The 27931-nt window shown below is 33.0% G+C and overlaps 1 protein-coding gene across 10 annotated transcripts; it reads left to right on the top strand.

Annotated features, from left to right (window-relative positions):
• The first annotated feature begins 1458 nt into the window (after positions 1-1458).
• On the top strand, positions 1459-27639 carry LOC119640797 (alpha-1,6-mannosyl-glycoprotein 2-beta-N-acetylglucosaminyltransferase-like). Of its 10 annotated transcripts, none has more exons than XM_038039024.1 (14): positions 1459-2552; positions 16203-16485; positions 17220-17428; positions 18664-18828; positions 18911-19042; positions 19134-19262; positions 19341-19513; positions 19599-19751; positions 19821-19909; positions 21083-21228; positions 21294-21454; positions 22079-22579; positions 26423-26637; positions 26708-27639. In XM_038039024.1, the coding sequence occupies exons 4-14, from the start codon at positions 18822-18824 to the stop codon at positions 26928-26930; spliced, it is 1929 nt and encodes a 642-aa protein (XP_037894952.1). In that variant the 5' UTR covers positions 1459-2552; positions 16203-16485; positions 17220-17428; positions 18664-18821; the 3' UTR covers positions 26931-27639. The 10 variants fall into 10 exon arrangements, 9 of the variants coding, with proteins under 9 accessions (XP_037894952.1, XP_037894950.1, XP_037894953.1 ...); XM_038039022.1 differs by lacking the exon at positions 17220-17428 and adding an exon at positions 12383-12454 and having other exon boundaries at positions 18612-18828; XR_005247741.1 differs by lacking the exons at positions 16203-16485; positions 17220-17428 and having other exon boundaries at positions 18612-18828; positions 26708-27025; positions 27105-27639.
• The last annotated feature ends 292 nt before the right edge of the window (positions 27640-27931 follow it).

The raw sequence follows: 27931 nt of genomic DNA, 5'->3' as shown, positions 1-27931 counted from the left end.
AGCAGATCGTAGTCTTTGAGCAGAGATTTTGTCGAAGGATCTAAAGTCATCTGAAGTCTCAAAGCGTTATTTGGTTAGACTACGTTTAGTTAATGTACGCTCAATAAGGGATATTTCGAACGGCTGTTTATTCTCATCGATACAACAATCGTACTAAGCGTGCAGTTTATAAAGTTGTATAGCCTTTTTGCAGAGATTTACCTGATAATGCATAGCAAAATCAGTTCACTAGATAGCCAAAGTTAATGCATTAGAAAAATCTAACTACCTACGCATACATCATTTGTTTTCGATATTGAATCTAGAACTTTTATCAATGTAGGTAAGTGTAATGTAAGCGTAAGGAGAAAATCAAAGCCAGAAAACTAATAATTGAAACAAGGGAATTATCTTCATGACCGAATTTCGTTTTCAGTAGCTGACCCGATATGAAGAAACAATAGCAACCAATCACATCCAGGCAATTCAAAATTTTAATATTAAGATATGAAATGAGATTAATCCTAGCCGGTTCCACTTGAGAGGCTGAGTGAGCAAAGAGGCGCGACTAGCAACTCAAGGATTATGGGTTCGAATCACAAATGCGGTAGAGTTTTTAATAAAGCAATTTAAAGCCTTAAATGTTAGTGCTTTAAGACTTTAGTCTTGGAATTTATTTTCTGGCTAGATTAATAATAATAATAATAATAATAATAATAACCCTAATCGAAGTGCGTTTCACTTCTACTTTTCATAAAAATATTAAATGTGTACCATGGGTACATTTGTTTTTGTTTATTTTCTTTTTTTCAAAAGGAAAAATAAACACAAGCATTAGGAGCATTATGTTCTCTGCTAGTGAAATCTAAACAAGTCCTATCTATGGTACCTCTTGGTTGCTTAAAGCATGTTGACGTAAAAAAGTACTAACATGCTAAAATTTATCAACACTGTAGGCAAGATAAACCAGATACAAGATACAAATAGGTAACCAGATGCAGATATAGATACAAAGACGCATACCGAGAGAGGGAGAGAGAAAGAGAGAGAGAGAGAGAATGAACGAGAGAAAGAGAAAAAGAAAGTGCCGAAATATGTAAGAAAAAAAATCACTTACAATCGTGAGAGCGAAGTGCAAGCATGAGATATCGGCGGTCATTTGCGGTCTGCACGTAATTGTAGATACGCACCGTAAGTGCCCTGTGTTGATGTATTTCTTAGATACATTTAATTTAGTTGATTGAGTTAAGCGAATCAGTGCAAATATTAATTCACGGACGTTTGCTATAATCGGCACAATTTTATTTTGCTCGTGGTCGTTTATAGAGAATATATATACAAACATACATATATCTATGTATACATATATAAAGTAAAAAAAAAATTTTTGTTTTTTATAAGAAATATATAAATAAAAAAAAAATTATAAATTTAAATTAAGAAAAATTACTATTCAGTAAAAAAAAAAAAAAAACTAAATGAAATTAGGAATGCTATAAAGCAAAGCAATTTTTTTCCTGTAAAATCAGAGGAAAAAAAAGAAAAGATTAATCAATAGCACTCAATGTAAAGCTGCTTGCACAAAGAAGAATTTTTTTTTTTTTGCTTTTTATTAATAATAAATTTAATATTTATATTATTTTTTTATTCTTCTTCATTATCTAATCGTTCCGATGTTATCAGAGTAAGAAAAAAAAAAAAAAACAAAAAACGAAAAAAGAAGAAAATAGTTGTGTTTTTATTATAAAATAAATTGGAGTAAACGAATACAATTACTTTGTGTATGCAGTAACTAAAGCAGAAAAATGCTGAAGAGATGTCATGACATACACTATAACAAGCAATGCAAAGCCGAATCGTACCGAAAAAAAAGAAAAAATATGGTGCAAAAATAGCGTAACAATGTTTGTGCAATGAAGATGATGAGAATGATGACGGTGACGATTACGACAATGACGATGGTGATAATGATGATCTCTTATCATCTACAAGCGCATAAACATTTCACTTCTAGTTAAATACATTAAATGCTATCTTATGTACCGAACGAACGAGCAATTGATGAATATATTTTTATGTGAATTCAAATAAATAGGCTTCGATTGCAAAAAGAGAAAACGAAAGAAACGTCAAAGATAATTAACCCCGTTTTGTCTTCAGCAAAAAGACTTCCTACTGTTCCTTCTCCTGTTCATTTTTGTGTGAGCGAAGCAATCGAAAAAAGCAAAAAAAAAAAAAAGAAAAACAAGAAATCGATTTTCCTCTTTGTATTTTATTTGTTGTTCTTGTTGTTATTTTCGTATTTATATCATATAAATATAAAAGTTCGCTACTCTTTTGCTTAAGTGTACAAAAGTTATTTTTAAAACACCACCCAAAACACCAACAACCAAAAAAAAAACAAAAACAAAAGCCGTCAATATATTTAACAATAACGACAATGATGTTTTTACAAATTATCACTTGTGTTAAAATTGAGAGTAAAACGAAAACAGCCAACAAATACAACGCATATGCCGCGCATTGTGACTTCGATGAATGCCATCATAAATGCAAGATACACATATAATTAGGTAAATAAGCCTTTTTTTTTTTTTTTTTTTGTGTTTACACTCGCAAGTTATTATATTGCAAAGTGAAGTACAAAAAAGAATAAAAAATGTTTTTTTTTTTGTTTTTTTGCATGACTCTGTTTATATTTATGTCTACCTTCAAGTGTATAAATTGCTTCAGTGTGTTTACTTTTTAATGAGTTCATGCACTTATGATTTCTTAATTAGATTCGTATTCCAAATGTTGCCCAAGTTTTTAAAAGAATGATGCAATACACATCGAATCAGTTAGAAAAGGCGAAGGCTTGGTTCTTAAATGTTCTTAACGTCTTTTATAAATGTGAAAGTGCAGAAAGAAAAAGAAGTCACATTGCGTTGGGATTGAGTTTTGTAATACTTGCTATCCAACACGATGTCGCATTATACAGTTATCAGTTACGTTGAAAAAACAAAGAATTTTATTATAATTATTGCACTCTTGTCTCAACGCAATAAAGCAAGAAATCTCTGTAAGAACCACTTTCCAGGCTTAGATGGCAGTCGTAAAAAGGAATTTATCAATATTCTAAACATCGGTTACATACTACCTTTTTCCAAGTTATCACTTGAGAGCAAGAAATTGTATATGCCTCGGATTATCTTTGAAAAAATTTTCTACTTGCGTATGGAGTAGTATCTTGCATGCGAAGACATTCTCAACCACTTTGAATTCGGTTTCAGCTCTGCCCAAGACAACATTCTTACCTTGTGGTCCGCAATCAACTTAGCCCCTTGGCAAGAAACACGTTCTCATTGCCTACTTTCGGGACATAACATTAGGTGTTTCTTATGATTCTGTTCACATTAGCACCTTAAGGCCTATCTTATTCTCTTTGGAACCCCCCAAGAATTTTATCTCTCTTTGTACGAACATTTTAATTAGCAACAATGAGGTGATCGTGCGCAGGAGACTTAGCACAGGTGTTCCCCAAAGCTCCGTTCTAAATTGTCAGCTTCCCTCCGAAGAATATCTCAGTTCTTGGTTATGCAGGCGACCTGCTCATTTGTAGCGTTCATTCTGATTCAGAGTTGTCCAGACAAATAATACAATCCGTCCTTGATATTATTTCCTATCGCTTTTAGTCTCTCCAGCTCACGCTCTCAATTAATAAAATTAGGAACGTGGTTTTTGCCAAAAAAAGGAGAAACTCTATCGTTACTCCACTTTCATATCAAGTCTTCCATAAACGGTTCGTGAAAATCCTTGATCTTTTGGGTTTCTTCCACATTCAAAACTCTCTCCTGCTGCTTACGTTGACAATATTATCGAACAAGTAACTAACGTCCTGACATCCATTTTTGGTATTTCTGGGCGACTCTTCTTTTATCACCCTCTCTAACTACATCACGGACTAATAAGGCTGAAACTTTTCTTGATCTGTTCTTGCGATTGCGTTGAACTTTTGCACTATCTCGGAAGATTGCCAATGCAAATGCAAATACTCAGCGGAGATATCGAACTAACTTCGAACATTGAACAATGACGTCATGCCTTCGACAGCTCTTCCAAATAAAGTTCTCATTTCAATAATGGATATTGGATATTGTAATACATTTGCATATTTCATTTAATATTTCGCTTTTCGTAAATCTTTGATCTTTGAAAGGGAAATTTTGATTGAAGTGATAAAGTAAAAGCGCCTTAGTTTTTGGCCGATATTTGCGAACTGAAGCTGAAAGCACTGTTAAGCAATTAGTTAAGATCAAGTTTTGTTTCTGTTTACGCGAAACAAAACGGAGTGTTCAGCATAAAATCAATATTGCTATTCCCTAAATATATATACAATGCAGGAACGTCGCCAATGCGTATTTCAACAATTTCACAAATAAACATATCGCATGCGGGCATATTTTTGGTTTCCTTATGAACTCTTAGCGCAATGCGAACAGAATTGCAAATTTAAATACTTTGAAGAAAATAATTGAAAAGTTAAGTTTAAGGTATGACTTCGAAATAAAGCTCTGATTTCATGGGCAGTAGTGGCAGAGTATTTTTCATTGGGAATTCCACCAGCTCTTTTAAGCGATTAAGTATAAAATAACACCGGTTTGTATTAGGTGTTTGCATGTATTTTGATCAGTTTTTCATTTTCACTGCATTCGATTTTAGCAGCTCGTAATACACCAGGCTTTGCTGATCCCATCACATGCACAGCAAAATTTTAGGGGCATGAATATTCCGCTTGGGTGTCAATTTGAATGGCTCACGTGGCTTAAGCCAAAACTATTTGCGGTTGAGATTATCGTGATCATCACCATACGCCATACGCTTCGGCAGCAGGCGTCTTCAAAACGAACAACAAAAGTAATGAATGTCGAAATGAAATTTTGAGCGCTCCATGATTAGCGTCTGTGCACAGTGAAGAACTCAATAATACTGAATGGAAAACTGTTAAGGTCAAAATCATCGTATTTAACCGTTGTGTACATTAATACTTCGCATTAATTAATCATTTTCACTAATAGATGTCGTTGATCAAATTATATTCAAGCTCCTCTGAATGAAAAACATATAACTTTTCCATTTGGCAAACAGTCGAGGCCTGTCGTTAGTCGAAGCGTCTTAGACCAGATAGATTTTTTTTTTTTTCGAAAACGATATCAATTCGTAGGATTCTTGTTTTGTTGATCCAAAAAAGTTCAAAAGATCTTCAAAGGCCAATGAAGATAACATTGAATCACTGGAAAGATTTCATTATTAACCCAAAGATTTGGAATGAATTTCTTCTGCTGAACCTGCCTCTCTGCATAAGTTTTGCGAATTACTTCGGATGCAATCCTTTTATTTGCTTTCTTAGTTGCGTGTAAATTGCAACTTTTTCGATTTTGAGTTCATTCAATGCAAAGGAACTTCAAATTGTTAATGCAAAACAAAAAAAAAATTAAAGAGAGAGAGAGTTAAAGAAAGAGAAGGTAAACTTTTTTGATCAGACAAGTTATAGCATTTTAACCTACATTTCATATTTTTTACTTTGGTTTCCATTAAGTGCATTAATACACATACATATGCATTATCAAAATCTAGTTTTTAATTTTTCTATTCGTAGGCATAATACTTTCTCATTCATTTCCATGAATATTACAAACAAACTTTATGTACATATTTTTAATAGCGGTTTTTTAAAGCAGATATATATATATAAAAGTACTGCGATTTGTGTGTAGATTGCATTAAATATTCGATGATAATTAGAAATTAACTTTTTCGATTTTTTATTTATTTCGAATCGAAATTTAGAATTCAACTATATCTCTAAACGATTATTATATACTGTATCCCTTCAGCTACGGAGTTTATTAGGTACAGATTGCAGTGGGTTAGGTTTGCGCCGATGTACGTATTATACAGAACGGGTTGAGATAGACCCTTTCATCCTTCACTATATTAATTAATTCAGATAATATTCTATCTCTCCGTCTGTGTGCCGATATATTAGTTTGGGGAAAAAGAAATCCATTATTTTTTCGGTAGATGGCTGCACGGATAGATTTCTCGTAAAGTATCGATCAAACAATTTCAGATTTATGCTCGTTGGAAAGGTGACATTTCGCAGTAAAAAAAATTCTTTTGCTGTTTTTTGTTTGGTGCATTCAGTTGTGAGTTACAGCGTGTTAAAAATGGAAGTGAACAAAGAGAAAATTCGGTACATTTTATAGTTTTTCTTTGACAAAGGCGAAAGTGCAAGCCAGGCGGCTAAAATTGTGAATAGTGTTTATGGTTCCGATACTGTAACAGCCAATTATGTGTAATTTTGGTTTCGTAGATTCCGTTCAGGAATTTTTGATGTTAAAGATGCACCTCGCAGAGGTAGGCCGGTCGTCGAAAATGTTGATAAAATCGGAGAAATGATTGAAGTTGACCGGCATGTTAGCAGTCGTAACATCGCCCAGGAGCTAAAAATCGACCATAAAACAGTTTTAAACCATTTACACAAAGCTGGATTCAAAAAGAAGCTCGATGTTTGGGTGCCACACCAATTAACAGAAAAAAACATGATGAATCGAATTTCCATTTGCGAAGTCCGCCAAGGCTGAGATAGACCCATCTCTTAAACGGATGGTGACTGGAGATGAGAAATGGATCACATACGATAACCCTGTGCGAAAACGATCGTGGTCAAAGAGCGGTGAAGCACCTCAAATGGCCAGGAAGGTTTTGCAATGCATTTGGTGGGACTGGAAGGGGACTATTTATTATGAGTTGCTTCCATATGGCCAAACGCTAAATTCTGATCTCTACTGTCAACAACTGGACCGTTTGAAGATAGCGATTGACCTGAAACGGCCAGAATTGGCCAACAGGAGAGGTGTCGTGTTCCACCAGGACAACGCTAGGCCACACACATCTACAGTGACTCGCCAGAAACTTCGGGAGCTTGGTTGGGAAGTTTTAATGCATTCGCCACACAGTTCGCACTTGGCACCAAGCGATTATCATCTTCTTCTTGCATTGCAAAATTTCTTTAATGATAAAAAATTGGAATCTAGGGAGGATTGTGAAAATCGACTACTAGAGTTTTTTGCAAATAGAGACCACGACTTCTATGAGAGAGGCATTTTGAAGTTACCTTTAAAATGGCAACAAATCGTACAATAAAACGGTGCATATTTGACCCAAATCGGACAATCCGAAGCATGTTAAATAAAGTCCTGAAATTCATATAAAAATAATGGATTTCTTTTTCCCCAAACTAATATTTCTATGTTCAATCTGCAGATCACAATTTTTGGACATATTTTGATGAAATTTAATACACTGGCACATTTTCGACTTTGTTGTTTTGGCATACTAAGAAGACGTGACAAATTTATATAGAATCGGATCGTTTTACGTAAAAACCTTTAACTGGCAACAAAGTACACATTTTTAGCATTTTAGGATGCAAACAGATGAATAATTATCAGGGAACGGTGAACTTTAAACATTTCGGTTCTTCCGAAAAGTGATTCTATACATGTCCGTAACGTATCATTATTGATATTTTATGATAAAAATAGATAAAGAATTTTATTAAGCGAAGTCATAACCGATTTTACCCGAGTATAGCGTTTTATTTAGTTTTTAAGGCAAATCTCTTCGAATTTATGAGTGCAAGTCATACAAGCAATACCAGACGGATTTATGGCAATTACTCAGAGATGTGCGTACATTTTCATTGCATCTCTATTTATAATTTTCTGCACTTTACTACTAATTCATAAATAGCATCAAATACTGTAGCAATTCATATTTATATCGAAAATAATCTTGAATTGTTAGATTTTACATGACAGTCGCTAAGTGAATCACTAAACCGGTCGGTGTGCATATTTTCATAAATTTTCTATGGGCTATACTTGTGGCAAATTTTAGATCGATAGCTTCCATAGTTTCTAATTGATTGTTATCGACATTGCTTTTTGAAGTCCAACGTATCTGATAATTCATTTAGTTTTTTAATCCTTTCACATTTGACTTTAGTTCTTGAGGACGTGTTCCCAGAGTACAAAGAAGACCAACGGATGTACTGAAATTCGTTCAACGTTTGTTAAACTGCGAACAGAAAGCCCTTCAAGAGCAGACAAAAGGTGGAAAGTCCGTCGGACAAAATGAAATTTATCCTGTAATCCGGGCATACTCACATAACATATTCCTTAACTCAAAGCTTCATGTTTTGATTTTTGGTTTATTAAAACCTTTCGAATAAATTTAGTTTAGGGAAAAAAAAAAATTGTGGCAAGATGTAAACAATGACATATATATTTATCTAAAAGCAACATATTAAAATAGATTTTGTTATTTCATTTATAGCATCCAGAAAAATATACCATAGATTTCATAAAGCATGGGTTTATAGATAATCGAGACGAAATTCCAAGGCGATTTGGCACTGCCTGCCCTATCTAGAAACTCGACTCATTGCTTGTTTGCTAATTTCTCTACAATGGAAAGATAAGAGGCACAAGATATTTCGTTTTAATTTCTTCAATTGAAATCGTTAAAACACCACGACGGCTTTGAAAACGAAACGAAACGATCAATACATTTTAAGAGCGTCTTCATAATTGTTACAAACTATAGGGGTTAAATACTGACCTAAGTAGTCATAAGAATTTTGCAAAAAGTTTTGTATACTGTAGCAGTGGTAGCACAAGGACTGGAAATTAGCAAAAAGTAAAACTTTCATATATTTGCACTTACGTATGTGTCTACGATTCGGCACAAGACGAAGGCAGTTTTCTTATTTCATGTTCTGTCTGTAACACACAGAAAAAAACTTCAGAGACCTGCTAAAGTATATATAACCTCCATAAGTATGGGACTTTGGATCGATTTAGGTTTCTCCGTTCTACCGTCTATGTAATTCTTAAAAACATTGAAAATTCAAAATGTCAAAATGGGTCAAACTGGGCAAAGAACATGCCTACAGTACATGGTAAAGTAAGGACGCATGGTGTTGCTCGCTTTTTTCCCCGATTATTGATAAACTGCAATGACAAAGTGTTCTATCTATTTTCTTTGTTTGATTGTACTACACCTATGTAGAAATAAAAAAAATCGTTCATTTCTAGCCAATATTGTGGAGTATTGAAGTTTCGCCTTTGTCCCTTTTTTTGGATTTTTCTTAAAATATAAATGGCGGATATAAAAGTGTAAGCTGCAGCTGAACATACTTTATTTACTTGTTTCCATTGTCATTGCATTTAGTCTGCGTACCGACCTCACTATGCAAAAGATGTGTCTTTCAAAATTTTTCGAGTTCTTATACATTGTAGGCCTGCTTATGACCTACTAGAATAGACTGAGACAGGGCTCAAAAAATTTATAGTTTTCCTTCTCCATTTTTGTTATCGCTACAGTGTGGTTAGAGTAAGTTAATAGACAGAAGGACATAGTCCCTGATATTGAATCCTATACTATATCATTTAAATCTTTTCTTTAGAAAATTGCTTTATTAATTAGTTAAAGGCCTCACTTAAATTTAATATTTTTATTATCGTATCGCATGAATTTTTTTTTTTATTTCATTTCATTTAAGCGAAATATATTCGAACGATAGTATCACGTGCCACGCAGAAAATGATGATTTGTATCCATTTATTGTTTTAACTTTTAACGCAACTATTATATATATTATTATTGCACCCTACATCAATTGTGGTGTAGGGTATATTTGATTTGAGCGAACATATAAAACTCCTAGAAGGGCTCAAGATAGACGCATTCATTATATCAATCGATTCAGAAAATGATTCTAAGCCTGTCTATCAGTCTGTCTGCTTGCTCGTCTCATGTTTGTCCATGTAATTTGGTGTTCGAGCTACATCTAATTTTTGAGATATTTTGATGAAATTTAGTACACTGACGTGTTTTAACCCAGCAACGAATGCTATTGAAAATGGTTTGGCTCGGATCACTTTTTCGAAAATTCTCTGCATAATGCCGTCTTGTGAAAAGCCGTCCTATGGAATATATTGAAATTTTTAAAATTTCTCGACAAAAGTGGCTAAGTAATAGTGTTTCGGTATTTTAAATTGAAGTGAAAACTTTCGACCTGCTGGGCCAATTTTTTTAAACCTCACTCATATGATCACAATTGATATTCCTGTGCCAAAAAGGTCTAATATTCAATGCCTTATGATGAAAATCAGATCATAATAGTAATTTAAGAGTAAAAAATTGACTGTACTAAATTTGGACCATCTTGGCCCATATAAGAATTTTCGAGAAAATTGATCCTTTATAGGGCAGATAAGTCTACATATTAATACATTATGAAGAAAATTGACCCATAATAGTAATTTCATATAAGAATGAACTGTGTTGAATTTTGAATATGTACCACAATTTTTCAACCTATTGCGGATAGCCTGCAAAAACAGGTGTAATTTTTAATATGCAGTCCCATTATGGTAAGAATTGCGTTAGACAATGTGGTCTAGGGTGTTTAATAGCGGCCTAGTCCGATTATAATACTTTCACTTGTTTTCATGATAAAAATGTTGACATATTTATGAACAAATGTTTTCAAAATCAGAGAAAAACTAATTAACTTAGTGAACGAGTTGAAAAACAAAGATTTAATCGCAAACTGACTTAGAATAAAATATCGCAAATAATTGTATCTCGTGATCAATATGTTATATTATTATAACAATCCGTCGAATGTTGTTTCAATCTGTAGTAATAGATATGTACGCATACATACTTGCAAATAAAGATAAAACAGCATTTATCAGGAATGATATTTGATGATGATAAACATTATTATTATTTTTTATTTAATTTTTAATTATATTAATGACCTCTTAAGACAACTTTGCCAACAGCAAACAGATAATCGGAAATATATAATGCATTGCTTAGATGCTATAATAGATAGGCATGTGTATACGTGCATTGTAATTTGGCAAACATATGCACGTACATGCATATGCAGTGTTGTGCGCTATGAGTGCACCTTATAAATGTATATTGTGCAAAGAAAAAAAGAAAAAAGCATTGACCTTACCAACGCTAAGCAGGCATTATTGTTGTACTTGTGGTGCAATCGCATGCAAAAGAGATTTACTTGTAAACATCACCAGCAAATACCAAGTGCTAGCAAAAGTATATGCATATGTATGTGCAGGCAATGCAAATTAGCTTGACAGTGACATTTGAGTTTTCAATTTCCTATTATGTCTATCGATTTTCCGGAAAGTTTTGCTTATATAGGAATCCGTAAAAGATCGCTTATTAAATATTTAAAAAGAGCTCTCCATTGAAATTAATCCAATTTTCGTATAAATATATTTGCAAAAAGTCAAATTGCCTTAGTTTATTGATGGGTAACGGTACAGGTTTCTCTAACCAAGGTTATATAGAATTAAAGGTAAAATTTGACCTCAATCGGTTAACAATTGAGATACGATGTATTAGAGCCAAGGGCAAGGACTGCACTATTTATGTAACGTTATGTTTGTGAGGATGTATACACATTTGGAAGGACTTGAGATAAACTATTGATCTCGAATCGATCTAAATCTGTGTGTCCGTCTGATCATCCTGTGCTCTCTCGTTGTTCGTAATTTTTGAATTAATTCATTAAAGCTGGGTACACTGATATGTTTTCGCCTAAGGGCCAAAGGTTTTGAAAATGGTTCGGAGCGGACCAATTTTTCGACCATCTCCCATATAACACTTTGTATTATATATACACTTTTTGTATATATTTGAATAACTCTAGAAGTAGGTAGGTAGGTAGGGTATTTAATGAAAAGCCGGGGCACTTGTTTTTGAATAGTAATAAAAAAAAATTTGTAATCATATTTGCGAATGCCTAAACAAATTGATTCGATATGTTAATAAATCGTTGGTAAAAGTTTGTCTCTTTTTGTTTTTGTAAAGCCTAGATCTATGGTGAAACAGGAGGTCTATTCGGATGAGTTTTTTATTTTTCTTCTTTAAATATTAAATTTAATTTCAGGGTTAAGTTGCCTCTAAAAAGTAAAGCAAATTGATTTGAAAGATGGATATGTAAGAGAGAGGTATATGAGGAGAGTAATTGTGGCAATAGTTCCTATGAAATATAAATACATGTATACATGTATATATATATATATACATATACCCCAAGAGCTTCAGCTTTTAGCCAACCGTAAAAGTCGACGTTATCTGCTTATAAACTTGCCCACGACACAACAATATTTATAGTTAATTCAAAGTTTATTTACAAAATTTGTCTATGTGCCTCGCAATAAAGCTATAAAGCTTCCACTTTATTATCACTCTTGAAGAATTAGAACTTTCTTATGCTGGCCTAATGAAAAATATACCTTTCTGTGATTAGCGTAAACGTCTACAACACCTATGCCGCAATTAACGTTATACTCGAAGCAGGAAGGAGGGAGATACACTTTTAGTAAGTATATGTAAGAATTTCTATCCAATTTTTTTTTATTCCTAGCGATATTTTACGTCGACATTTACGAAAGTGATATCCTAAAACTCGTCAATTAAGCAGGGCCATACACCAAGTTTGTCATGTATCTGTTTATAGAGCTCAGAAACAGAAGAGGATCCGCATAAGGTCTGCATATCGGCCTCATAACCTAGATATTCTTGGTCAACGGAAGGTTCTAAATGGATATGACCTCATCCGCCTGCCCGGCCACGTCTCTATTCTCATTTGCTAGTGGAATGCGAATAATATCATAAAACTTGGAATAGATTGTTGAAATATGGTAGACCCTAATAGGCGATTTTCCAGGCAATGCAGCATGTTGAAATCAGGCAGACACATTCTTAGTTGCCTGTAAGTACTCAGGTGACATTCTTCAAGAATTCTCCCAATAAAACAAAATCTGTAATGTACAATTCCCGGGTGAATCGCATGTTGTGTTTACAGTAAAGTGTGCTTCGCAGTGTTTTTTTGATGATGAGGTGGGTCGTTCGGATTCTGGTACTGTCGCAATTTTCCGAACACGTTCCGCTTTGCATTGAAGTTCATTTTCAGTAGCTACGGGACACGCGACTTGCCTTGTTCTGAAACTTGGTACAAGCTGTTATGAAAATCTTGAAGCCTCAAGTGAAAAAATTAATTCACAAAAAATGCTCATAATATGCAAAAAATGTTAACTCATCGTTTGAATCTCGCTATAAATATTCTATAGAGTTAGTTAAGAAACAAAGGTAAAAAACACGTTAAGATGTTTATATTTCGTGAAAGCTTTGAGAGGGTGGATATCAACAACTGGGATTTCAGAGTGCTGCATTCGTAAAGATTGCTTACAAAACGTTAGCGTCCGCTTCATTATAGTGATAGACCCTTAGTTTGAAAAATTTGTCGTACCACAATGTTAATATGTGCATACAAATAGCGTGGGGTATAATTATGGTCATTACGTAGAAGAGAGATCTTAACTTGCGATTATCTTTGATAAAGTGTGTCAACGTACTTTTTATATAATTTATATGATCTTGACGCCATTCTCACACACAACTATACAACGTAAATAACAATAACAAAACAATATAGTCAGAAGACACACATGCTCGTTATGCATTATTCTGCAGAGTAAAATGTATTCATATTGCATTACAAACAGTAATAGTAAAAGTAGCATGCATTTATTTACCATTTCGCATGCTCATCCAACTCGTCTTTTTAATAAAATCACTGGAAAAACTTGCTTTAGTTTTATTATTGCATATATTTTCATATTAAATATGCATTCGTGAAGTCTAGGTTCGAGTGACAGTTTTCTTTTCCTTTTCTCAATTCTCAATCAATTAGGGATTTGAAGTTTACGTGCTCCCCATCAAAGACACAGTAAGCAAGTGGAATGTACGTTAATTTCTTTTTGTACCCTACACAATTTGTGGTACAGGGTATATCAAGTTTGTACGAACGGATGTAACATCCAGAAATACTTGAGATAGATCCGTCCATTTATCTTTCTGGCTGTCCATGTATTTTTGTTTTCAACCTAGAGATCGCAATTTTTGAGATATGTTGAAGAAACTTGAGCTAAGGACGAACGTTATTGAAACTAGTTTGGCTCGGGCCGTTTCGTCAACGACACCGCATATACACGGCTTCTCAAAATAGTCGCTTTGATACTTTACATTAGTGTGGAAAATTAGGATCCCCTGAGCGGGGCAATTTTTTGAACCCCCAATCATATAAGCAAGGCTACGGAAACCAAGCCTTTACATTGTAAAAAGACCTAATTTTGAATATTTCTTGATGAGAATTCGTGCATAATAATAATTTGATATAAGCAACAATCTTACAGAATTTGGAGAGCATAAGTCTTTTTTGTTTGGATCACACCTCATAAAAAGTTCTTCATGGTAGATAGGCCCTTATATTGCAAGAATATCGAAAGTAATGAGTATTGGTTCAAATTGGATCAAATAGATTTTTCACTTAGACTTACTCATATCAAAGAGCTCTCATGAAAATGTACCGAATTTGTAATTGTAGAAATTTGTAGTGTAGAAATTACTAAAACCGTTGAGAAGTAAATTGAATTTCTTTAATTTGGACCACGTGATTTGATATTTCTGGAACCCCTTAGAAAAGATGAAGGCTTTCATGAATATTACGTCTTCACCTTAAAATAATATATAATTTTTAATGTGCTATCACGAAAATGAATGAGTGTCGATATTTAGCAAACTGGTGTATAGTTTGATCATCTAGCTTTATCCGCTTAAATTGATATTTGATATGTTCAAAATTGATTCAATCCAAGCAACATTCCTCTTTAACTAATCGATACATGTCTTTTATGTTGTTTCTTAAGCTTTAACACAATCTTATTTGGATTGGTCACTGTCACTTTAGTGCTACTTATGACACTTTTCTCCAAAAATCTAAAAAGAGGAGAGAGTTTTTTCAGAAAAAATGTTCAAACTTATCGTCCGACTATTACTTCTGTGTAAACGTGTATTCAGCTTAGAACGTCCACGTAATGTAAGGATTGGTTTGCTTATAAATTGGAAACGTAATGCATAGCAAATAAAATATGTCCTAACCGTGAAGGTGAAGAGAACTTAATAAATCGATATTTGAAACTATTTTTTTGTTCAAAACGATGAAACGAACAAAAAAGCGCGTAGAAAACCTACATTTACTATGGATGATACCTGGAAGCAGTATTTATAACGCGGCTGTATATTGTATTCGGTCGATATCAGGTTGCTCATGAAAATTGAATATTGAAGCATGTGGGAAGCGGTATGTGTTAAGTTTCTTTGTAGCTTAAAACGTTGCAGATGCAATAGATCCCGGTTTCTTTTGCAATATTTGCAACTTTACGTAACCCACCATAAGCCCATAAAATAAACGATGGGCGATGCCTAAACGACTTGAAATCTACTCAACAATCTATTACATATCTATATATAGACGTACATTCAAAAAGTGTGGAGGCTGGAAAGTTTCTAGATGTTATAAACGGATGGCAAAAGTAGCACAATATCAACCGTTGGCGATGGGCTGAAAAAGATAGGAATCATTAACTTGCATTTCAATTCTGGAAGATTTGATAGCTCAAGCGGAAGTATTGTAATTAAATTGAAGTAATATTTAAATATATTTCTGTATTTGTAAAAGGGGATCGAAACGCGAAGACAAAAAACGATATTTTACATAAATATGAGAAGATTTCTGACGCTTGAACTACATGCGCTTCAGTCTGCCAAGCACATTCGGCAAAGGTCTATTGACGATCCAAGAAATGTACTTTTTTTGGATGGCAGCAAATAAGTCCATCTTTTCAAGTTATAATAATGTTAACTGCTAACTCCAGGAAGAAAAGCATTCAGGTGAATAAAACCGGACCAGCCTTAGTAATTCTTCTTAGCAGTCCTGTGTATAACCTAAAAATTATTATTTTCCCTTAGATGGTTTTTGACGATGAAAGGTAGTCAGTGAAAGTTTTTAAATTTTGACCAAAAAAGACAAAAAACCGCTACGAAGTTTTTCCTTTGTCTAATTTAAAGGCATTGGATACACATAGATATATTTTTCTTATTATTTTTTTTGTTATTCATATCTTTATCTATTTCTGGAAAATTTTTTCTGTTACTTTTGATTACTTTAAGCTTTATTTAGTTATTATTTAATTCGATTGTTATCTTATTTTTTATTTCATTTTTAGTAAAAAAGGGAAAAAAGTAAACAAATACGAACACTTTCGGACGGACATGGTCAGTCTACTTAAAATGCGACAACGACGACCAGAAGTATATTTGCTTTTTTGATGCGTATGCATACGTATTTTTTAAACGAAGTGATGGCCTCTTTGTGTACGACCTTTCATCCGATAGTGAATTATGAATAGATATAAAGAAAAAAAAATTTCCGTTGTTAAGTGAAACTACTTACGAATTCATTTTAATCTCCAAAATAACATTTCATCCTGCTATTTTTACACATTTCATGTAAGTGTTCAATTGCGAATACCTATCTAGTAGTATGTAGCATTTAATAGCAGTTTGAAAGTCAAGAAAGATTAGCAAATAATACCACTTAAGGTTGATTTAAAGCTGGCTCAAGAAAGAAAAATCTAACAAGCAAGAAAATTATATTCGACTGTGGCTGAATCTTTTGTATCCACAACACATTTGTTTAAAAAAAATGAAAAACCGATTAGTCTCTAAATTGGGCGATGGGCGTGGATGATTTTTTATTTTTCCTTTGGGACACGTATGGAATATATGGGGAAACATTTGTTGCGGCATCTATTGTAATTTATGATTAATGCCAAAAATCCGAGGTCTGTCAAAGGTTTTCCCTAAAATTGAATGTAATATCAAAAGAGGGCTTACAAGATCTGTATCTTGTGTACATGATAAAATCGTTTCAAAACTTGACACTGATCGAGACTGTGTTTACAGTTCAAGGAGTCTATGAAGTAATCATTTAACAAACGTTGCAAACGTTTCGACCGGATGAATAGACCACCAAGCTACTTTTAGTGGGCGCAACAACGTTTACAATTTCTTAAGCCAGTTTTTATATATTATTTGGGACTGACAACTTGACATAGAATATATTGCGAACACTGAATAAAAAATAAAAATATTAGCGAATATGTACATTCATCGAATACAGAGTGTGTTTTATAAGTATTTTTTACTTTCATTTTGTTTTCTTTTTCAATTTTTTTCACAAGTGCTGGATATGCGAAAATACCTGCACGTAAAAGATTAAGATTGCTTTGAACGAAACTCAATACAAGATACTAACTAGCGAGCGATAAGTTTGCGACAATTTTTTTCGCTTAAGCTAAGCCGCTTAATATTATTATATAATATTGAAAATTGGTATATTATGACATTACGTACGAAAAGTGATCAAAATGCTTGATAATGTAAGAATAATGTAAGTACTCTAAAAAGTATTGAGCTTGTTTGCTCATAATTTGGCATTAGTTATCTTATGCTGTTTCTGTTATTAAAAGCAGATGACTGATGACCTACTACATACTAAAAGCGAAATTACTCTGAATTGATTATATGTAGTTGCTGTATTAGTTTGGATTCGATTTAGGCCGTGATTTGACCCGCATAAGTAATATTTTGTCGATCACAGCGAGGAAAATGCACAAGATCAGAAATTTCATGAAATACTTTCGTTTACAATATTCTTCCTGCATATAACACATTTTTCGCAATTTCTCAACATTTTTTTTCTGCATACAAAAATACGAAATGAATCGAAAGAAGAATTTCTTATTCACTTGCTCAGATCGATATAGCATGGTTTGGCTGGCACGCGATTCCAGAAAAGTGGGAAAAAGTTGTAGAACATGATAGAACATATATTGATTAATATGCATTGAACCAATTGTGCTCAATAAATACCTTTTTCAAGTGAAAAAAGAGGAAATATTTTTGCAAGCACCTAATACATTTACATGTATATATAAATATATATGTATACATATATACGTAATACTTGCCTGATCAATCTGGTCTGGTCTTCTGTGTATCTAAAGCTCAATGTATCAGGCAGTTTTACGCTCATAGGCATCCAAAAAGGATTGATTCACTTTTCCATATATCTTTTAGTTATTGGCGTCAAACCACATTTGCAAATTGCCATGACGACTGGCTTCAAACTCGGGGAACATGTCGAGAGTGAATGTCGTCCGTTAGTATAAACATGTCTTAGGCGCATTCAAAACATAGTCAGTACAGAGCAGGCTTGATCAAAAAATTATTTAAATGAAGTCTAATGTGTTCGCTTGTGGTCTTTCACATTGAAAGCATACCTTTTTTATTTTAGTTGTCCGGTCGCGCCAGCTCCTAAAAAACCAATTTTCGCTAATATTATCGAAATTCACATTTATTTTTGTTTTCCTCTGGTCTTGTGAATAGCGGATAGGGGAAAGATTTCCCATATTTACACCATAATTATAAGAGCTTTTTGTCTTCAATTTTCCTACAAATATAAGCAACAATTTTGTGTTTATTACTGAACGATTCATTTATATTTCAAATAATTTGAAAGCTATCAGTAAATCATAATTCATAATTATATATATTTAATTTTATATTTAAAGAAAAAATAAATAAAAAAAAAAAAATTCTCTTATTGCACAATTGTACGCAAAGATATTTTCGTCGACGTAAATTTATAGGAACGTGAGCCGATCAATGTTTTTACGACACATTTAATTAACTAAGCACCGGCAGACCAAAATGGAACAAGCGCCTTTAATAAGTGTTAAAAAACGAGCTAATAGGCATTAAATGATCAAAACGCCTATAGCATGAGAGGTAAGCAAAGTTAAATAATTTTAAACGGGCTATGCAACCATCCGCTACAAGTTCTACTTTTTATTTCTTCTCTTTCTTATAGGTCGTCGTATACTCATACCATTACCCAATACTGGGTCAATGTATCGTAAACGTAATACATATTATATGCGCGGAATTATTTTTATGGCGATATTGATATTTTTATTTTTGAAATTGCAGATTTTTACCTTTTGTAAGTAACAACATCTATATATATACATATATATAGCAATTTAATTTTTAGTGGTAAAAATTTACCAATTCTTCTTTCTTATGTCCTTTAGATGATAATCATGATTCCGTATTAATGGAACCAACAAATGATTCAGTCGATGCTATTATGTCTATGGTGCCATCGGTATTACATAAATTTCTTACACCCAAAACTCGTAATCAAACCTTGCTCTCTAACTGTTCGTATTAAATCATTTGACATTTGAGTTTAATTAATTTCATAAAGAAATAAATTCTAATTACTTTCTCGTTTATAGTGCTACATAACGGTTCTAATTTAATTGGTGCTCTTAATTTTGTGGATCTTTATCATCCGCCAAATATAACGGAAATTAATCGACAAATTGCCAAATACAATGATATGCAATTAGTTTTAAATGAATACACATTTGGTCCGTTACAAAATGATTCTGTGATAATCGTAGTACAAGTAAGAGAAATAATCCTCATTACACTTACACTTAAGGATTTCAATAAAGAATTTCATTGTTCATTGTTCACCGTTCCTTTTAAAGGTTCACACTCGTATTACATACCTACGCCATTTAATTGTGAGTCTCGCTCAGGCTCATGATATTTCAAGAGTTCTTCTAATATTTTCTCATGACTATTATGACGAAGATATCAACGATTTAGTGCAGACTATAGATTTTTGTAAGGTTATGCAAGTAAGTTATGCACCGTTATATTTCTCCCCTTTTACGCAACACATTTCACATAATTGCTTTCAATTTCAGATATTTTATCCTTATTCTATACAAACGCATCCAAATGAATTTCCTGGCATCGATCCCAATGACTGTCCACGGGACATTAAAAAAGATCAGTAAGTATTAGTTACGGTTTCTTCTTAACTCCGAAGAAGATAAACTCGCAACTGCTTGAAAGCCACCATTCAAGTCTATCGCCTTAAGAGCATTAAGAGCACGGCATTCTTTGTTTGTAAATCTTTTGCAACACGTCACGGATCCTAGGGGTTATTCCGTTCTTAATTGAGTAACCCTCTTGCCCATTCTTCTAATAAATTTTCATTTTTATCTACTCCTTAATTTGCGCTTTTAGTTAAGGAACACCGGCAGGTAAACCATCTGTCGTTTTCAAGAGCTTAACACTCTCGCCGTGTAAGTGACCTGAGGAAATTGCTTTAATTTTTTCCATTAATTGTCGCCTGTCTATGGGTCCTACACCTACAGTTAATTTTCATTTGACTAGTCATAAGAAATATTTGGATCGGCATAGACACTCACTTCTAAAATTGGTCTTTCGCTATCAGCTACGAAAACGTGTACAAGGTTTTCACTTCAATTTTTGCCCTTAAACTTCTGAAGAAAAACGAGAAATGGGATGACGGACATACGTATACTACCAAGCCGGCTGTGACATCTAAAAAGGTTATTCATTTTTCGATACAAGAAGCAAAGGAAGAATTGGAGTATTCCACGCATTGGAGTATTGACGATGGGTGTAGGAATCATTAAAAAGTTCTGGATGGAGAAAGATTGCAGAAAATTCAACGTTCAAGCTCTGTTCTGGTGTCCACATTTCGTTGTAATTTGTAAGAACATGTTTTATTCGGCCAATCGATGCCTCTGATATGGAAAAGTGTAATAAGTGTCACGGAAGAAACTCTGTTGCGTGACGATGTTTTCACGATTTGTTTGGGTTTATTTACATAACCCAAGAAAGTATAATATTTTATAGGTTCTGACTTCTTTTGTTGGTGTTTAGGGTAAATATGTTAAATGCAGTTTTCGTAAAACTCCTATGATTCCCGTAGCGATAACAAACACACTTTCCATCTCCCTTTCCTCCTTCATCTTTTATTACGTTGATGGACGTGTTCAAGGTGATTTGTAGGGAAAGTTCGATTCTAAGAGCGGAATAAAATCTTTCGTTTTTTTTATTCATTTCATTTTTGAAATTTTAACAAAGGATTGCCATCAATCTTTTGAGAATTTGGACAATCATTTCAGATTAATGTACATTTTCCTTTTTGCAGTGCAATTATACGTAAGTGCAATAATGCCTTATATCCCGATTTGTACGGACATTATCGTGAAGCAAAGTTCACTCAAACTAAACATCATTGGTGGTGGAAAGCAAATCGTGTCTTCGATCAATTAGAGATTACAAGATACCATACGGGTAATATTATTGTAGAAATCAAATATGGAAACAATATTTTTAATGAATTATTATTATTTTCATAGGTTTAGTGTTGTTTCTGGAAGAAGATCATTATGTGGCCGAAGACTTTCTTTATGTGTTGGAAATGATGTATAAACGTACCATAGACTTGTGTCTACAATGCAACATTTTATCATTAGGCACCTATTTGAAAACTTTTAATTATTACACATACAATAGTAAGGTAAGTCGATGTCGTCGGATACAGTTGAATAAAATCCACATCAGAGAGTTTATTATTATTATAATATTAAAACAACAACATTCTTAAACAATTTGATCAATTGGTTCTTTGACGATTTGAGAAAGAAACAAGAGCAGAATTTTACTGCATTTCTTTTCGCTAATAAATCGAATTTTTCTTTTTTATTCTTTATTAATTTGTTTTTTTTTTTCAATTATTTTACGGCTCATATAGAGAAAAAAAAAAAAAAAACAAAAAAAATGTGTGCGCTGCTGTATTAACTAAACTAAAACATATTTTTTCCTTTTTGGTTGAAATTTTCTGCCTTGTCTATAAACACTATATAAACAATACATAGACATACACCATCATCGTCATCATTTTTCATTATAATCGTTATAAACATATTTCGGTGTTCCTTGTAAATGTTTTAATAAAATATAATCTTTCTTTTTTTACGTTTTCCATTTTTGTGTGCTTCACTTTATGTATGGATGTGTGTATGTATGTATATGTATATATGTATATATGTATATATGTATATATATATATATATATATATACATGTATATATATGCGTGTGTTTGTGTGTGTGTATGTGTGTGCGCGTATTTTACTTTGCAGTCTAAGCAAAAGTCATATAGTAATCCATATGCTTCTTCTTCGCTGACCTCTATCAACAATCTATTAGGATATCATAGGAATAGAAAATCACTGCAATTATCATCACAACAATCATCATCTAGCAACAAACATTTTAATAGATATTATGATAACAGCAATAATAATAATAACAATAATAATAATAATAATGATAACAAACGTAATAATAATAATAACAACAACAATGTGTATGTGGGTGATACAAACACCATCAATACGAATACGAATACACTCGGCACATCAGCTCTCATCATCAATATCAGCACTACAAGTACCACCTCCACTACCACTACAACCACAGCAAAAAGCACTTCGATTAATAAAAACAATAATATTAATAATAATAATAATAATAATAATAACAATAATATTAAAAGTAAAAATAACAATAACAATAATAATGGGGCACAGCAAACATGGAGCTATCATGTACTGCCATCATTGTATTCTATCTATCAGAAGGTATAAAGTCATTATAAAACTAAAATAGATATCAAAAAAAGTTAATTTTTCTTATTTTTATCCAGCGCTTTTTAAAAATTTATGCAAATTTTTCTATAGTCTTTTCTATTATTTGATTAAAGTCTTCCTTTTTTTTTTATGTCAAATTCATTCTTCGTTTTTACAATAGTGTATGTACGTATTTCGATTCTATTCATAATTTTTTTATGCTGCAATTAATTTGAAAAAAAAAATTATTTCAAGCGAGTTAAGTATTATTACTTACATGGGAGATGCAGTCAATTTCTATCTTACAACGATCGATTCCTTTTACTTCCTAAAACTTAAATGCATAGCGTTATAATTGCGAACGTGTGCTTAAAACCTCATACCTCTTTACGCAGCAACCTTTGGATAATCGTTTTTCTTTAAACACTTAAACGCATAGTATTGTTAATTACTCTTTTAAACTTTGCAAGTGACTTATTCAGAATCAATTTATGAATCGATCTGTCCCTCTCTCTGCGTGTCCAATGTAAATTTGTGTTTGAACTACAAGTCGCAATTTTTGAGAAATATTGATGAACGTGCTTTGACACAAGGGCCAACGCTATTGAAAATGGTTCGCATCAGAGCACTTTTTCGGTCACTACCTGTAAAACGCGTTGTTTTGATAAGTGAAATTGCTGTGAAAACTTTGGATCAGGTATGGCAATTTTTGAAGCCCTTGCCATATAGCCGTTCCTGCCGAGATTGAATCTATATAAAGTAAGAATGTTATAGTCGAACAAAGTCATCCATTAGAAAATTATCGGCAAAAGGTGAAGAGCATTTCGAATATATGGCTTAACCTAGCAAGCAAACAAAATGTGTAGGCCTTGGCAGTTGGATAATTATTTGTACCCTACAGCACTTGTCGCGCAGGGTGTATTAAATTGGCGCGGACTTATATAACACCCAGAAGGGCTAGACACAAATGTACGTTTTATTATACAGGTCGATTCAGAATAATTTTCGAAATCGATCTGAGCCTGCCTGTGTGTCTGTCCGTGTGATGTCTGTCCATGCATGCTTATGTTCAAGTCATGCTTGTGTACAGGCCGCAATTTCGAGATATTTTGATGAGACTTGGTACGCACACATACTTTGGCTCAACGACGAAAGCTGTTGAAAATGGGCAAGGTCGGTCCGCTTTTTTCCATATGCAATTTGTGGCTAAGTAGTAGTATTTCGGCATTCCAAATTAGTGTGAAAACTTTGGACCGGCTGGGGCAATTTTTTGAGCGCTCTCTCATATAAATGTTCTTACGGAAATGGAATGGTATGGTAAAGAGGTCGACATACATATTTGAGATAGCAATTAGAATCGAGCAAGGTTTGATATTTTCATACGTATTAAGTCATAATAAAACGTCTGTCCGACTGATACGTGAGCAATATAAAATTTTCAACATTATTTCTTAGCTTTTTATTTTGCTTTCTCTGTTTTTCTTTTCTCTCTCTAATCATATCACTTAGTTTTGCGTGCTGTTGTTGTTGTTGTTGTTGTTGTTGTAAATGTATGTGAATGCATGGTTTTTAATTTTGATGAATTTTTCAATGCATTTGGGTTCATTTAAATATGCTTTACATACATCGTACGTATAATCATTTGCCTTACACTTTACATTTAATAGTAATTGCTGTTTATATGCATATGTGTGTACGTATCTTTAATGTTTTATATACAGATTGTGTATCGCATGTCAAAATTGTCAAAAGAAACTCCGACTGCTACAAACAACAATCTAATCAGGGAGGTATATATCGATTTTCTATTATTAGTCATAAATTTTGCAGACAACATTAATTGCGCGATTAAGAGATAAGCGAATTAGTTACATTATATTATACTGAGATATTAACTAATTTAGTTTAGTTTATTTAGTTCATAAATAAATATGATTTATAAATACAAAGAAAAGCAATGTGAACACACATAGTCTATACAGTTATTAATCGAAGCACTTAAAAATAAAAACAAGTCTGGAATTTCTCACAACGCACGAGTCAATTTCTCATCAAAACTTGTTCAGATTATTTGATTGGCCTAAAGCCTAAAAGGTAGAAAACTAACAAAAATGTGAAACTGAATGTTTTCTTAAATGCAAGAAAAAAGAAGCACATTAAAAATTTTATGAAAACCATATAGTTATTAATAGCAAAGTTATAAACTTTCTGCTCTCGAAATAGTTTCCAAAAAAAAAAAAAAAGAAAAAAAAAAATAGAAATCATTAGAATCTCTAAAATTCATATAAAAGACAAGTAGAAACACTATGGAGAGCCAGCACAGTGATTCATATAATGACTTTTCAAAATAAGGTTTTATATAGGAAGTCGCTGAAAAAGTGGTCAGATGGGAGCCATATTCAATAGCGTTCGTCCTTGGGCCAAAACATTTAAGCGTACCAGATTTCATCAAAACATCCCAGAAATTGCGTCATGTACGGAAAACACGAAAAAACATGACATGCCGGCGGACAGACAGACGATATAATAAAAGATGATGGGTCTATGTCAAGTCCTCTTGACTACTACATACATCCGCACAAGCGTAACATAACCTTGTATTACAGATGGTCCAGAGTGTAATAAAATTAGTACAACGTTACTACTCACCTTAAAGGGAGTTTTGGATATCCATTGCGTATCAATTTCTTTTCTCTTCGGAAAATGTATTAATCCAGCACATTGAACGATAGAAATGGAACGTTTCTGTTCGTTGGCTGTGGCTGATATTGTAATGAATATTTCTCTTTTCTTCTATCCCCTACAAGGATCTTTACGCGGTTATGTCCATCCATTAGCTTACTAATAGAAGCACAAAGCTTTAGCTTCAGCTCTTTAAGCTCTGAGAGTTGTTTTAGCGACTTGCCGTTTAACTGAGGGCTTTTCTAACATATTTTCCAACTGAATAACATAGTCAACTCACTCTTCTTCGACTATTTGACATATAAATGAATTAAAAAACTAATTGGATTCAGACTTGATTTCCATCTGACACTTTTCAGTATGAAAATATCTTGTGAAAGGCGATGGACGCATTGAATAATAAAAAAAAAACAGTCCATTTTATGGGACTCGATGTCGAGTAAACTCGATCGTAACTTTTGCGCACGGATTTATAGCACTCGATCATCAAGTCGATGCATTAAATAACGAGTTTACCGGCATTTTTATTAAGCAGGAGCTGAAAATTTCTCGATCATAAGGTTGCTGTCGAGTAGCATTTTCAAAAGGAAAAGAAAGTAAAACATTTAATGCTGTCAATAGATATAAAGACAACTTGTTGGCATAGTCAATCAAGTCAAGTTATTGTCGATGCTTTCTATCCTCTGATGCCATAAAATAATTTACTTGGATTGTTGTTTTATCTTCTTCTTCTTCTATGCATTTATTTGCATCCTATTCACATCCTGATGATGTGCGCAACAATCGAGTTCGTATACGATACCGAGTCCCGTGAACCAGCCCCTGACGCTTCCACTTTTTTTCCATTTCGTTATTGCGTTTCGTTATTTGTCCTAGATTTTTATGCCAAATATCTTTTCAAACTCATATATATTTATTTTAAATTACCTAATACCGTTGCTATCTTAAATTTGCATTGTAGCATTTTTTACTTTTAGTGTACGAACCCTCGCCCCATTTTCTTAATTAAAAGATATTGATTTCCATTTACTCCTTATTTGTTCTTTTTTTTTTTTGGTTTCAAATCAAAGTAATTTTTATTAAATCTGATTAAAGTTTAGTAAATGCTTTCAAAATTCTGTTCGAATAAAATTCAAAAATAAAATGTTATGATTTCATTGCGTTACTTAACAGGTGGAAGTAATGCCGTGGATAAGCAGTAAACATAATATGGGATTTGCTTTTAATCGGACAACTTGGAATAGTATACGAAAATGTGCCAAGCATTTTTGCTCCTATGACGATTACAACTGGGACTGGTCGTTACAGCACGTGTCGCAGCAATGTCTGCGACGAAAGTTACATGCCATGATTGTTAAGGGACCACGAGTCTTTCACATAGGAGAATGGTACAAATACATTTAACAAAAATGCATATGATGTTATTACTTGCGTTCCTTAAATATATTATTTTAATAGTGGCGTACATCATAAAAAGAAAAATTGCGAATCGAACCAAGTGATCTCAAAAGTTCAACAAGTATTGCGTATTGCTCGTAAATCAGGTCAAATGTTCCCTCGAACGCTAACACTTACCGTGGCAAGTCTAATCAAGAAAACCAAATTACGTAAGGGCAATGGCGGTTGGGGTGACAAACGAGATCATGAACTTTGCATGAACATGACCTTACCAGTTAGATGAATTTCGATAAGAAGCGAATGTGGAAAACAAAAAAATTAGGGAAGAAAAATTATTGATTCACAAAAATAATTATTTATTTAATAATATAAGGCAAGGTTTGATCAAAAAGTAACGGAAATTTTGAAATTCATGGTATAATATTTATTTTCTACATTTCTATTTCTACTGATAAAGCTAGCGGTCATCTATGAACTGGTTTCCAAATCATTAGGAAGCTTAGCAGATAATTTGCCTATGAACTGCCAGTTTGGTAAATTTTATTTCTCTTACCTTTATTGATATATGTTTCATCAACCGAATTAACGGCAAGTTTTCCGGGACCAACTTGAGATAAAGAATAGAAATCGGCCCCGGGAAAATTCATGCTGCAACATTGCAATACGTTGCCGACTTGCTACATTAGCCAGGCAGTCATGTCAAAAATAATAGGACTAATAGTCGACGTATTAGAAAAATTTCCAAAGCTTTTGTTACTATTTTTACCAAATCTCTAGCAAAACTTTAGTTAAATTTTAATGCACAATTTCAATCTCTAGTAATATTATTGTATTATTACTATTGCTATTATTATTATTGTTATTTCAATCTATTTATAATGTCTTTCTTAAATAAGTAAGCGAATGAAGAAACATTTTCTTAAAAGAAAATTAAAAAAAAAAAAAACTAAGCTAAGCCTAGCAAACCAAATACAACTAAGTTATAAAATATTATATGTTTTTATTTATTAAATAAAATGAATCACAAATATAACCTATTTTCTAAAAGAAGTATCTTTGGAAAACGTCTTTTAAAAAGCTTTAGAGATGTGAAGACGAATTTAAAGTTAATTCGGTGACATTTCCGACATAATCGAAATTGTTTTCATTGGTCGAGATTCATCTATATAACGCAATGCAGTAATCAGTCATAACCAGTAGCAATAATTCATAATCAATAGTTTCAAGTCTATAAACGAATCCAGTTTTCGGTACTCTTGTCATGACAACAAACGCTCATTTTTA

Source organism: Glossina fuscipes, unplaced genomic scaffold (genome assembly GCF_014805625.2).
Source record: "Glossina fuscipes isolate IAEA_lab_2018 unplaced genomic scaffold, Yale_Gfus_2 128, whole genome shotgun sequence".
In the NCBI taxonomy this organism is placed as follows: Eukaryota; Metazoa; Arthropoda; class Insecta; order Diptera; family Glossinidae; genus Glossina; species Glossina fuscipes.
The sequence above is the reverse complement of the archived record's forward strand: the minus strand, read 5'-3'. Positions and strand labels throughout refer to the sequence as shown.